Genomic DNA, 14,070 nt, shown 5'->3' on the forward strand with positions numbered 1-14,070 from the left:
AAGTCCATATTTAGAAGAAAAATATAACTACTAACCTGAGACAGCATGAATATAGTAGGAAAATGCAGTACTCTGCAGGAGGAACAAAAAAACAACAGAAGGAGACAAGCTATTTATCTCTTGTCAGATTACTTTTTTTATTTTACATTTGTATTTTCATCCTCTTTTAATCAGGGCTTTAAACACGAGATTATTCTATTTTTATCTTAAGCTTGTGAAACATTCAGGCTAAGAAATTTCTTTTTATTCTTTCTCCAGGAATTCAAAAATTCACAATATCCCTTGTCCAAAATTTTCCCACTAGAGCAAAGCTTTCTTTCCTTGGTTGGACTGGACAGTCATGTCCTTGCGATATATATATCACTCAATATAGTTCAATTGCTGAGAGTGCCTTGAGTCTGGGTTTAATTGATCATTCACAGCAGTTCCAAGGATAATGTAAAGATTGAAAAAGAACACTTAGAACACCGAATTGCGGGAGACTGATCCAGCATCTGCTTTTAAGCTCAGTCTTTACTGTAACCCAACATGTCTAGAGGCAGCCGGTTAGGAAGGTTGTCTTATGCATCAGAAAGCCAGAGCATGTGAAACTATCAATTTGTCCTCTTTTAGGGAGTTAGTGGAGTAGACTAATATATAGAATAGAATAGAGGAATAAATAGACTTGAGCCCTGCGCAATGGGACATCTTGCCATAGCCATCTCACCATGGGACAGCTTGCTGCAAGACAATTTAGCAATTCAATTTAATTATTTAAAATAAATAAAAAAAATATTTTCATTTTTGTCATTCACTTTTCATTCTGTCCCTCCTTTGGCATCCTTTCTTTAATGATTCTATTCTACCATTTCTTTGGTATTACTGTAACTCTTGTCCCGCAACGAGTTGTCCCCATGACAAGTTGGCTGTGGCGAGTTGGCCATGATGAATTGTCATAGACCCTGAGCCCTGGTGGTACAGTGGTTAGAATGCAGTATTGCAGACAAACTCTGCCCACAGCCTAGAGTTCAATCCTGACGAGGCTCGAGATTGACTCAGCCTTCCATCGTTCCGAGGTTGGTAAAATGTTGATTCGGATTGTTGGGGGCAATATGCTGACATTGAAAACCTCCCAGAGACTGCTGTAAAGCACTATGAAGCGGTATGCAAGTCTATGTGCTATTTGCTGTTCTAAAATTAATATTGGGACAAATCCTTTCTTTGACAACTCTGAAATACCTTTACTGAAATACCTTTACTTTGCTTAGGTGGGATTTTTTATTTCAGTCACACCTCTTCTGGTGATGGCACTTATGGCCTCTTGCTGCCTTTGGGAGTTTGGGGGATGGAGCTGTGCTCCTGATTTCTCAAATTTTGTGCAATCCTATCTAAGATGGAGTGAACTAAAAACAGAGAGCAGTGAAATAAGTTATTTTCAGGTTTATATTACCAGTTCCTTAGAATTTCGTAAGAACTTTTATCAGAAATCTTGAATTACTTCATTACCAAAAATGTAATAACACCATACGCTAAATTCATTTTTCCCGTGCAGCTAAAATGTCTTCCTTTAATGTTACTTTATGTTTGCATCCCTTGATATTGCTATTAGACATTACATGATAATCTTAAAATGACAATTTTCTTCATGATTACTTATTTTTATTTTGTTTTTGCTTTTTAATAAATAACACAAGATAGCAAACATACATAATACTCTCTCCTCCTCCTATTGGTCAACCAAGGTCACCCAGCTGGTTTTCATGCCTAAGGCAAGACTAGATCTTACAGTCTCCTGGTTTTTAGATCAGCACTTTAACCATAACACAAAACTGGCTCTCAGTGATGTTACTTTTTAAACTTGTATGGGTTGATAGACATTTTAGTGATCATGACCATATGCACATTTTTAAACAAGGAAGTCTGGTTTACATATTCAGACTATAGCTATTGTTCTAGTAAATAATATGAGTTTCATTTCTATTACCCCAGCATTGAATGTGAACAACTTTGGTAATTTTTTTAATAGCATATCTGAGACTTTGTCAATAACTTATGTTCCAATTTTATGGGAAACATCTAATTTATACCTTTTCAGGAATTGGCCAGGAGCACTTTTTTAAGAAGATAGAAGCAGCTCATTGTATGGCTTGTGACATGCTAATTCCTGCACAACAACATCTTCTTCAGAGACATCTGAGATCTGTTGATCACAACAGGAATCGCAGAGTAAGCAAAATTAATTCATTTACTTTTGGACAAGCCTATTAACTCTGGAAGTGTTGCAGCAAGTGAACATGTAGAAAGAACAAATACATTGATTTGATTAACTATCTTTCATCCAGGGATCAGTTAAAGTAGAAAGAATTTTCATGTCTCCTTTTTTGTCAGTCAAATCATTTCAAGGTGGTATACATAATTCTTTTATAATGATCAAACTATTAATAACGACCTGTGGAAAAGTAAGTACATCCTGTGTAAAGCTTTTCTTTTTTTAACATGTCGACATCCCAATATTTATCTTCATTATAACAATATATAAAGATAAAGGTGATGTAATTAAACAAAAAAGAAACCTATGAAAAATTGACAATCATTTGTTCAAACAGAAATTGGCAGACATGCCATATCTTTCTGTGGAAAAAGTAAGTACACTCTTGGCTGTAATACTTATATAACACCCTCTTTGGCAGAAACAACTTCAAGTGAGGGTTTTGTTATAATTTTCTCACAGTCTCTGATATTGTTTAGGATGAATTTTTTTCATTCCTCCATGAAGAATGTTTTCAGTTGTACAGTGTTGGAGGGGTTCTTGCATGCACAGCCTGGTTCAAATCACTCCACAACCTTTTCGTGGCATTTAAATCTGGGCTTTGATTTGGCCGTTCCAGGTCTCTGTTCATTTTTTTCAGCCATTCCTCGATGGATTTACTGGCATTTAGAGTTATTGTGATTGATGGTTCACTTTTGCTTGAGCTCCAATCTTCTGAGAGATGTTATCACATTATCTTCATCCACCCTCTTCTACAATGAAGAATTAATAGTGGATTCAGTGATGGTGAGCTGCTCAGACTCTGATCCAACAAAGTAGCACCAAACCATAACATTTTCACCACCATGCTTTAGAGGTGGTATCGGGTTCTTCTGCTGAAATGATGCTTTCTTTGGTTTTCACCAAGCAGGTCTTTTGGAACTGTGACCAAATAACCCTATCTTTGCCTCGTCTATCCAGCATACATTGTCCCAGAATCCTTGCCTTTGTTCAAATGTTCATAAGTAACTTTAATTTTGCCCTGATGTTCTTTCTAGACAGTAAAGGTTTTTTCCTGGTTCGCCTGTACAGAGATCTAATTTGTGCACCTTCGTTCTTATGGCAGATCTTTGCACTTTGGGTCACACGGTGAAATTCTGGAGTTCTTAGCAACTTCCTTGAGCATCTGACTTTCTGCTCTTGGGATGAACCTGCTGGAACCACCTGGCCCGGGCAAGTTGGCAGTTGTTGGAAATCCTGTCCTCTTGTAGATGATCTTCCAAATAGTGGAGTGATTGATATCCAATTGTTTGGTGACCTTTTAAAATCCCTTCTCAGACTCACAGACATCTCTAAACTTCTTTCTAAAAGTCTTAGAGAGCTCTTCTGATCTAGACCTAGTTGTCCTTCGAGATCATCTCTAATGATGTTCTAATCGTTTGCCCCTAATTTGATGCATCTGATTCATATTTGAGCACTATAGGGTGATAGCGATAAGGACGTGCGTACTTTTTCCACATGCAAAATTTTCATTTATGTTTTTTTAAAAAATAATGTCAAATTTAACATCAAATACTTATATGTTAAAATATGTGAAAAAATGTGTTAAAAATGTCAAAGGAGTGTACTTACTTTTTCACTATTGTTTCTGTGATAGTTTCAGTTTGATAGCAACAAACCTGCTGTATAAAAAAAAGAGGTTAATATAAGGTTCAGAATCAGATACATGCTTGTGTTCTCAGATACTTATGCTTGTGTACTGTCAATCCTCTTTATAAAGTAAGAAACACTTCAGTTTAAGTAGAAATGATGAATATTATAGAAATATTTCCATAGTATAAAGACTGCTTTCGTTTTTTTCAGAAGCATTAAGTTTGACGTTTTCTGCCATTAAACTAAATTGTGATCATTAGTGGTTTTAACCCAGACTGATAAAAAAAAGAGAAGGAATGCTGTTAATGGACATGAAATAAATCATTCTTACTGCAGGAAGGAAAAACAAGTTTTATGACTTATAGACTTAAGAAAGTTTTTGAAATATAAATGATTTAAAGTATTGTAAAAATACAGTATCACTGAAATAATAGAAAATAAATTATTAATAATAATAACAACAAGAATAATATAATACAGTATCACTTTTTTCACTAATAGGTGTGTATGATGACTTTAACAAAGACATTTGAAGAACGTCTGCTTTACACAACCATATTTTAATTTCCTGTTCTATATTCAAATTTTATAAAGATTTTGATTAACATGGTTTGGATACAGATGGCTTCCATGAGTGGAAAATGTCTTCTAGACATGAAAGGAAATGAAACCTACTTGAGGGTCTGCTGGAGGAAAATGAATTGGATTAATTTTCTCCAAACTGGAACAAACTAGTCTTGTCATAGGACAAGATAAGCTCAGAAGAAAAAATGTTTTATCCCACTCTTCCTTAAGATCAGGGTCCTGTAAGGGAAACAGTGGAACTCTAGATTGAATCCTATGTAACTGCGTAGGCCAAAACCCAAAAGGTTTACTAAAAAGAATTTGCTGACTTTTTAAATCTTAAAATATTTGTAATTTTCCATGTCAATCTCGTGTATATTTTGTACTTAATCATCAGAATTACTTATACATTTTATGTGGGTTTTTTTTCTTTCAGATGGCAGCCGAACATTTCAAGAAGGCTAGTTTTCATATTGCTAAAAGTGTCCTAAATAGCAAGCACATTGTGAAAATGCTAGAAAAATACCTTAAGGTAAGAAAGCAGGATATTTGCTGCTCAGTCCAGCTTCTGTCAGAGAAGTGGAGCAGAAACTCCAGTTTGGTCTTGACTGAGCATTTCATTAGTTATTGAGTATGCTACATGTAACTTTCATATAAAATGAAGAAACAATACTATTTGTCCAGTTATACATAGTGTGAGCCTAGAAAGAGTGTTTATCTCAAAGGAATTCACTTTTTTTCAGATATGTTGGATATTATTCTATTGATTAGCAGAAAGTGTATAAGAAGTCTTTAGCTGTTTTTAAGTGGTGATAAAGAAATTAAAATTAAATCTGATGAGAACAGTATAGTAAAACCGCTGAATGGAAACTTAGTGCCCCAAATCAGCACTGCTTGAAATATTTTTGTTTGTGGATTAAGCACTGGGTTTCTTGCTTAAGGCAAGGAATGATCTTTCTTGAATAAAATAGCTCTGCTTTGATCTCCCAGCATTCCAAAATCAAAGCATTTATTTCCCTGTATTCTTCCCAAAGATCCTGTATGGAAATAATTGACCTCGGTTTAGCCAATCTCAACTGTTAGACACTGATAAATCTGTTGACAAAAATACTTGCATATGGCTGTATAGGCCAGATTAGCATTTTGCCTTGCTAAGAATTGAAAAGAGAGTACAGTCTCCAAAGCAGGAGTGTGATAAACCCATGATGGAAAGAAAGAGTGCATGCCTAGATGGGCACTTGCATGTCACGTGAAAACCTCTGGTGACAAGGGTTTTCTTATGTAGCATACATAGTCATAGGTAATTGATGACTTCCACTTCTGAGAGGAAAGATTGCAATCGTCTGACCAAGTGAAGATGAAAAGCAAGTTTGGCTGCTACTATGTCCTGGGAATCCAGGAGCAATCCAAGATTCAACAGGACCCTCTTTTGGGAAACATGAATCATGGGGTCTTGTGTGTCTGCACCCTGGCAACACTTTGGTCTTACTCAGACTGACCACCTGCCAATTTACTAGTTCCTGCTAGGCAAGCACTGGCAAAATCGAGACATTGCTCTCTGGGTCCATTGAAAGAGACTTTGAGCTGAGAACATCAGCCTCTTGTTGGTACTGATGGCCCATAATATTGAGGCTGTCTTCCCTTAGCGGCCTCTCATACATGTTGAACAAGAGGGGTGACAAAATAAAACCCTGCGGTAGCTCACATGAAAGAGCCCTGGGGCAGATGAGTAGTTGCCCAGTGCCACCCTCTGGGATCTCTCGGAGGAAAAAAATGGAACCACTCAAGCGCAACTCCGTCTACCCCTGCTAGGGTCCGCAGGTGCCTCAGCAACACCTCATGATCACCAGTATCAAAGGCTGCCGACAGGTCTAACAGAATCAGCATGGACACCTGACCTTTGTCCATCAGCAGGAGGAGATCTTCGACCCACCCAGCACTGTCTCCGTACCATACCCAGGTGCAAAACCAAGCTGAAAGGGGTGAAAGAAATCTAAGGATTCCAGGTAATGCCAGAGATGCCCCATCAAAACACTTCTCATCACCTTCCCCAAGAAAGGAAGGATGAAGGCAGGGTGAGATTGTTGACATCAAGAGATGAGTCTTGAATACTAACCTAATGCTTCCTGTCCTAAAGGATGATGGCACCTTGCCCTTCCTGAGGAAGCCTGTGACAGTCTCCACCAGTCTGGGACTCTGAATCCCTCTACCCATTTTCTTTAATAGCGATTAATGGACAAATCCAAATTGCAGGGGAGAGCCTAATGCTCTTTTAAAAGTCCAGAACATCAATAAATAAGGCCAGTTGACTGATTTTTCAGTCAAAGAAGATGACGCTGCTTATGTTACCCATGCATGAATCTTCTTTCATGGAAGCAGTCAGGTCCGAAATTGATCCTGCTGGATCATAGAACAGATTCTTAATTTCTGGATGCAGAAATCATTACTATTATTATTCAGCCCAGTTTTGTGGGTGGGATTCATTGGATACAGAGAGGCACAGGACTCTTCACTTACTTCCCCCATGAATATAGGAGTTCAGAAATTGTTGCTTCTATGTGATCAGGTAATTGGCTAGATTCTGCCCTTAACCGCCTGCTGCTATTTGTTGTACACAGAGAAGAGTTACAAGGATGGGGAGTAGGGAACATAGTGATTTAGGATAGTATCACAGTATGGGTAGGCATATCATTAATGTATGCCTGATGCTTTCATATGGTATTTTCTTTATTAAAGAACCAAAATCCTCTAGAGCTAAACAAAGCTCTGTTCCTGTGGTAGACAGTGCCAAAATCTGACCTCAATCTGAATAAAATTAGCATGGCTTCTATGTGTACAATTCCCAGTACACTTGTCACATAGTGTTGTTAGACACAGAAAGTAATCTACTTAATAATACCACTGAAATCTGTAAGTATCCATTATTAATTATAGCTCTGAGTCAATGTTGGACTTTGCTAATAGGATCTGAAAGAGCTGACTTGTTGACTGTTGAATAAAATTGGCCATTTCTTAAAGATTGGAGTTTCTGCCCCTAATTTGTATGCTCTAAAAGCAATTTGAGAGATAAATAATCTTCAGAGGTCACAAGTACTGTATTTTACCTAATATTTACTCCATTTACCTATTGTAAAATTGCTCTCATAAATCCATAGTGAACTTACGGAGTCCATACTTCCTACTGGAAGTCAGAGACTTAGCCAGTCTCAGGAAGTTTAGTGGCCAAAAATCATATGTGGGGAAAAAAAATTGAATAAAATATAGGAACAATTTCTTGGGTAATTTGAGACAGAAGAAAGGAGTCCTTCCGCACTGAAATAGATGCTCACTTTTCAGACATTCAATTTTAAACTTATGTGTTCTAGGTCAGAGTCTCTAAGCCAAGGTCAGATGATTAAAGACTGATAACACTGTACTTCCTCCCTTCATCAGGGTGACGATCCATTTACAGATGAAAGTATTGACCAAGAGGTTGAAGAGTCTGAAGTTTTGGAAGGTGCTGAAGGCGAAAAGGAAAGCGCCACTTTAGAGAAAAGGGAGAATACTGGGGAGGCCATTGAAACCAGTCAAGTCAGTGAATCTAGTAAAGCAGAAGAGGATGAAGCACCTTGCTCGGCTACAGGTTTTACAAAAGGTGAATCTGATGTGAAGGAAGAACAGGCAGAAGAGAGACCGGGTGTATCAGAAACAGCAGAAGTACCTCCTCAAGGAAATCTTGATGAGAAAGCTGGAGAAGTCCAAGTGGAAAAACAGCAGTTTGTGGAGATAGGGAAGGAAAACAACCCTGAAATAGTAAGAGCTGAGAGCAGCAGCGTCCAGGAGGATCCCGAGGAGGATCCCGTGGGGGTAACAAATCCAGAGCTGTCTCAGGAATGACCCAAGTTGAATTGATGGTGTGGAGGTGTTTTTCCTGCTTGGCTGTATAATCTTTTCAGTACTCCCTCTTCATAATCTTTTGATGTATATTCCTGAATTGTTGCTAACTTTGTTTTTGTCTGAAGCAAAGGATTCATCTTTCTGTCTGGGAAACACTCTTGTGCTGTATTGTGAAGAAGTAATTGGCAAGCTGGTCAGGTTACTTAGCTGTAACCTGCACTTAGAACAAATAGAAATAAATAAATCGTGTTGATATTGAGATCCTTTTGGCTTTCTCTTTCCGATGCAGAAAGAAAATATAGCTTCATTTTTGAAAACAGAATTAAACCTTCTTATTAGGGAGGGAGTGGATGTTAAATGTCTTTTTTTTCTCCTATAAAATTGATTATTCATTTACCGGTAATTTTCTGGAAGAAAGAACTTGCTGCCATAACGGCTGTTAATGTCATTTATCCAGTTTGCAGTATTGCATGAAAAATAGCATCTGTAATTATATGCAAAATGTTAAGCACAAACTTACTGTGTATCACACTTGAGTTGTCGTTTATGCTGTGCATTATTTCAGAAATTATATGGGGAATGATAAGCTGGTGCTTCATTATGTTGGTAGAGAAGCATACACGAAGAGTAATACTATAGCAAGACTGCATTCTCATTTCCCTCTTTTCTCTCAAAATCTGTCAGAGAGGTATTATTCAGAGTAGATTGCCAAAAACTGCTCCAGGCCAGGAATAATGAAGCAATACCAAGAGCAGCAAAACATAGATAAATTGTTATGATTGATGCTTGTAGCATAACATTTTAAAGTAGAATGAACACTTCTTTTGTTGAATTAGCAATTAAATAAACTTCCAACATGGAAAATTACTGTCTGGTGTTAGTTTAACTGGCTCCAAAACAGGTACTGAAAACATAATTTGCTCGAGCTAAAAGACCTGTATTGATTATTGTAGTTCAGTGTGTAGACATCTGATAGTGTATAAAAAGCTGGATAAATATTAATTCCAGATCAAAATTTTGATTCAATTATATACAATAATAGCAATTTCAATTTTTCATGAGGGAAAAACAGAGACAAAAATATTCTCTAACAATATTCTTTTGTTTTTTTCTGCACATAAATTATTTTAATTGCATAACTATATTCACAAATTATTGACTGTATCTAAATCATATGTTTTAAATGATTTCTAAGCATTTTTCTTCTGTCAGTAGTTGTGTATTCAAAATGGGCAGAGGAATCCTTATATTCTATCCAGTTGTTATGAGAAAATGTAGATGTTCCTGAGATCATATTATAAAGCTCCACAAAAGTGACCTATTTTGAAGTTTTATTTATTTTATTTATTACATTTATATGCTGCCTATGTCCCTGATTAGACAACCCTGGACAGCTTACAAATCATCAAAAGATAAATAGAAAAGGAATTAAAAATTTAAAACTATGCATAAAACAAGAACCAAGGATGGCATGGGAATGAGGTCTTACCTAGTTTTCGAATGTGTGGCTATCTATTTTAGTAAATGTATTGGTTTCCATTCACAACAGCTTGTAAAGCAGACTATCTGGCTTCCATCAACATTTGTTAGTAAGATCATTCAGAACTGTTGATAGCTGGAATTAAAATACCTACTGTTGTCCATGAACATTTTTTTTTGCATTTCATGAGTGCTTCATTTCCAAGGACCTAGTCATCACATTGTACTAAGTGATTTGTTTATCAATCTGTATTGAATAAACCACAGTGGTAGGGCTCTACACTATACACATGGCTGATATGCTATAACTTCAAGTACTTAGCGGAATATGTGTGGGCAGAAATGTCCAAATTTGTGTATAATTTCTAGCTGGGGGAGTCCATGCTCATTTTCTGCAAGCAAAACAGTCACATATCTGTTTAATGAATAACAAACTGCTAATTACATAAGTTTTTTTATTTATCAATTTACTTCAGATGCATGCATAATAGTCAGAATTTGGAAAGACCTTGGAGGTATATTCCAGTGCCTTGCCCAAGACAAGAATCCTCATACTATCCCAGTTAAAATGGCTTTGCAAACTTTGCTTCAAAACCTGCCATGATGACGTGAAATGTACAATTCCAAAAGGCAGGCTGTTCCATTGTTTAATGTTGATTTCAGGAAATTCCTTCTAATTTCAAGTGTAACTCTTCCTTTGTAAAGTTTTCACCTGTTCGTTCTGTTCTTACCTTGTGAGGTATGGATAATACATCCATATCCTTTTCCCTATGACAGCACTAAGTATTGGAGCATTGCTGTTGTGTCTTCCTATAGTCAAAGAGGGCTGAAACATTCTAAGTTCTGGGAAACTAATATTTGGAAGTAGAAACATCTCCCCGATTCACTGAGGTAAAAAAAAAGGACAGGAGGGATAATACAATCACCTATGCAAGAGTTTGATATTTATCTCAATAAAGTATAGGAAATCCTCAGCTTGCAACCATTTTTGACTACTGTTCAAGGTTAGGATGGCACTGAGTGAATGGTGCTTAACAATGGATCCTTGTAGTTGCAGTCATTGCAGCATCCTCACAATTGCATGATCACAATTTTCAACTTTCTGTATTGGTTCCCCACAAGTGAAGTCAATGGGGAAGCCAGCAGGAAGTCAGAAGCTGCAGTCAAGTGAGGTCTTTGGTCAACAACCCATATGGTCCTCAATGACCTTAAGACTAACTGCAATCTTGGAACTGCCCTTGCTAAATGACATTGCACTTTATGACCACATTGCTTAGCGATGGAAGTTCCAGTCCCAATTGCCATAATCACCTGACATCTACCTGTATACTTATGTTTTCCTGTGGAGTTGACCCTTTGGTCTGATCTACTAATGGAGGGAACACTCTTCATACCTTTTTAGGTTTAACATACCCAGTTTTTTAATTCTTTCACCATCTTCACACCACTTTCCAGCTCAGCATTTTCTAGTATTAGGGTGATAAGAATTGGAACAGTATTCCAGGTGTGATCTCATCAGTCAGCATAGAAAACTAGCTTCCAGGGATCTCATACATATGTTGATACTGATAGACATTATAGTACCTCTGTCAAATATTACTGATTCATACTTAATCTGTGGACATCCTGATATTTTCTGTGTTGTAGCTTGCATCCAGTTTTTCCTACCTAACTTCACAACCCTACATTTCTTACCAATTAGTTGTGTTTTGTTAGAAGGGTCCAGTGTTCAAGACTATCAAAATCTTCTGAAGTGTTAGCAATACACTCCAACATTGTATTATATGCAAATTTTCTGAGCACAGTTTTATCTCTTTTTACTCCTTTATGAAAATACTGAAAACTACTTGGCCCAGGACAGAATCCTTATGAAAAAACTCCCTCTACTGATGGAATTTGGAAAATTGTATGCTCTACCTATCACTTTCTATGAGAATGGAACTTTCCTTCAATAGTCTGTTTGGCATAACAACTGATAAATTTCCATTTTATATCTGAAACAATGTTCTAATGTCATCACAGTTCTGGAAAAGTTGCATGTATATTGCTTAATATAGGTGTTTTTCTGTTCATTATTGTTTCCAGAGATATAGACTCGGTATAAAGAAATTCCTCACAATAAATGATTTTTATCAAGATCTGCAAACTTTCATTTAATACAGAAGTAGTGAGTAAATTAGGGTGTATAATATGATTATTCCATATATTTTGAGCTACAGTTTGAATCAACTGACTGCTCATAGTCATGTGCTACTGAAAACTATACACCACAAACCCACAGATTTGTTACTATACTGGTTAGGTAACATTTTCTTCCGATATGTTTGTAAAGAAGGAAGCAGAACTATTGGAGAAAAAGATAAGAATAGCTAAGAGTCACAGTGGAAAACTTTTGGAGATTTTCTATTGGAGAAGGCTTTGACAAATGTATTGATTATTTGGTTTTAATTGTTAATTTGTGACATTGGTGTTAATTTATGACATTTGCCTTAATTCTGTAGGTCTGCTGATACAAATTAATCACAGAACTGTGGAATTGAAAGAGCTAAGGATCAACTTAGATATTGGGAAAAATGTTAGTGTTTAGATTCAACTTTGCCCTAGTGGTTTTTTTTATAGTATGACAGAACCATCTTGTGTACTTGCAACCTGAAAAGTTTTCAAATTCTGCTCAGTTAAATATTGTAATAGAGACTTTGGGCCAGCATTTGGGGATCTATAATTTATTCCTCTGTTTCAGTTAGCAAATGTACCTCCATTTTCCAAAATGGATGTGCTATAGCCACACATTTTCAAAAATGGAGTTGAGGTTAAATGTATAGATGTAGCACATGTATGTCTGCTTTCTTGCAGACAACTCTCATCTGCACAAGAAAACCAACCAGTCAGTTAGTTCTTTATTGTGATCCTTGACCAGAATTCTGCAAATTTACAGAGTAAACTGCTTCTTTTAAATTAAAAAAATTGATTCTCCCTGATTTAATAGTAATGAATAGGAAAGGCATAGTTGAGGAAATCAAAGGAAACAAAACAGCATAATCGAACATTTGGGCTTCAAAAGTAAATGTTAATAAACTCAGGGTAATTTAGGGACTATAAACCTAACTTCTAAAGAGAAATTGAAAGTTGTGCATGCTTAGTTTTGAGGATCTTAGGATCTTAGGAGTTTGTCTTTCTAATCCCACCAGCTGCAAGGTTTCTGGCCCGTTTTCTTGAATGAATCTCCAAACCTGCATTTGTAAGAGCTGTTTTCTGCTTGGGGCAGAGAGGCTTGGGATGTGTGATTTCTACCTAAGATTTTCTCTCATTCCTTTGGGGAAATATAATATTCTGCCTTTTTTAAAATATTCCCCAAATATTTCCTTCTCTAGGAGAAGGGTGCTGACTTCCTACAATTTAGTGACTGGTCAACGTTAAAATGACACTGAGAAAAGTGAGTTATGACCGTTTTTCATATTTTAAGACCATTGCAGCATTCCCACAGTCATGTGATCAAAATTCAGATGCTTGGGAGCTGATTCATATTTATGACGGTTGCAGGGTCATGTGATCACCATTTGCCACCTGCATTTGCAAAGTAAATGAGCCAAATCCACTTAACAACCGAGTCACTAACAACTGCAGTGATTCATTTAACAACTGTGACAAGGTCGTAAAATGAGGCAAAATTCACATAACAAGTCTCATTTTGCAACAGAAATGTTGGGCTCAATTGTGGTCGTAAGCCGAGGACTACCTGTACTGGGTATCAAGGCATGCTTACGAACTGGCACCGTGAGTGATTCATGGTAGCTCTAGCCGGCCGCCACTTCCCCCTTCTATGGAGAGAAGGATGCAGGCCGTTTCGCAACCCTCCAAATTCCACTTAATCTAAACTGTCAAGGAGAAAGCAGGCGTCATTTTTCACTGCTTGCCCGCTTTGCAAAGCTTCCGCTCCAAGGCGGCCGCTCGTCATTTGCGCCAGAACCTCGGAGGCTGGGAGGTAAGTGCGCCTGGATGGTTAAAGTCCTTGGCGCGAACAAGGACGCTCCTTCCGCTCCGCCGGTCGGTCTGCATGCTGAGGATTGAGCGAGGGCACCTTTTATTACACGAATGCTCTTTTCTCTTAAGGAATTGAAGCAAGAGGAGGGTTTGGGAGACCAAGCTTCGGTCTGTGGAGAAAGGGGTAATAATAATAATAATAATAATAATAATAATAATAATAATAATAATAATAATAATAATAATAATAATAATAATAATAATAATAATAGAAGAAGAAGAAGAAGAAG

The 14,070-nt window shown here is 37.0% G+C and overlaps 1 protein-coding gene across 2 annotated transcripts in view; it reads left to right on the forward strand.

Annotated features, from left to right (window-relative positions):
- Positions 1-9,967, forward strand: part of AKAP8 (A-kinase anchoring protein 8) — a 36,695-nt gene extending 26,728 nt beyond the window's left edge. Inside the window, exons 11-14 of one of the 2 annotated variants that reach the window (XR_014024889.1) lie at positions 2,075-2,205; positions 4,881-4,976; positions 6,257-6,450; positions 7,877-8,107. Coding sequence is in view for 1 of the 2 variants with exons in the window: in XM_081315870.1 (XP_081171996.1) it covers positions 2,075-2,205; positions 4,881-4,976; positions 7,877-8,320 (671 nt within the window). In the remaining variant the exon portion in view is untranslated. Of the gene's footprint in view, positions 1-2,074; positions 2,206-4,880; positions 4,977-6,256; positions 6,451-7,876 lie in introns of both variants that reach the window. The other variant, XM_081315870.1, reaches the window with a different exon arrangement.
- Positions 9,968-14,070: the final 4,103 nt, after the last annotated feature.

This window comes from Vipera berus (assembly GCF_964194415.1).
Source record: "Vipera berus genome assembly, chromosome: 2".
NCBI lineage: Eukaryota > Metazoa > Chordata > Lepidosauria > Squamata > Viperidae > Vipera > Vipera berus.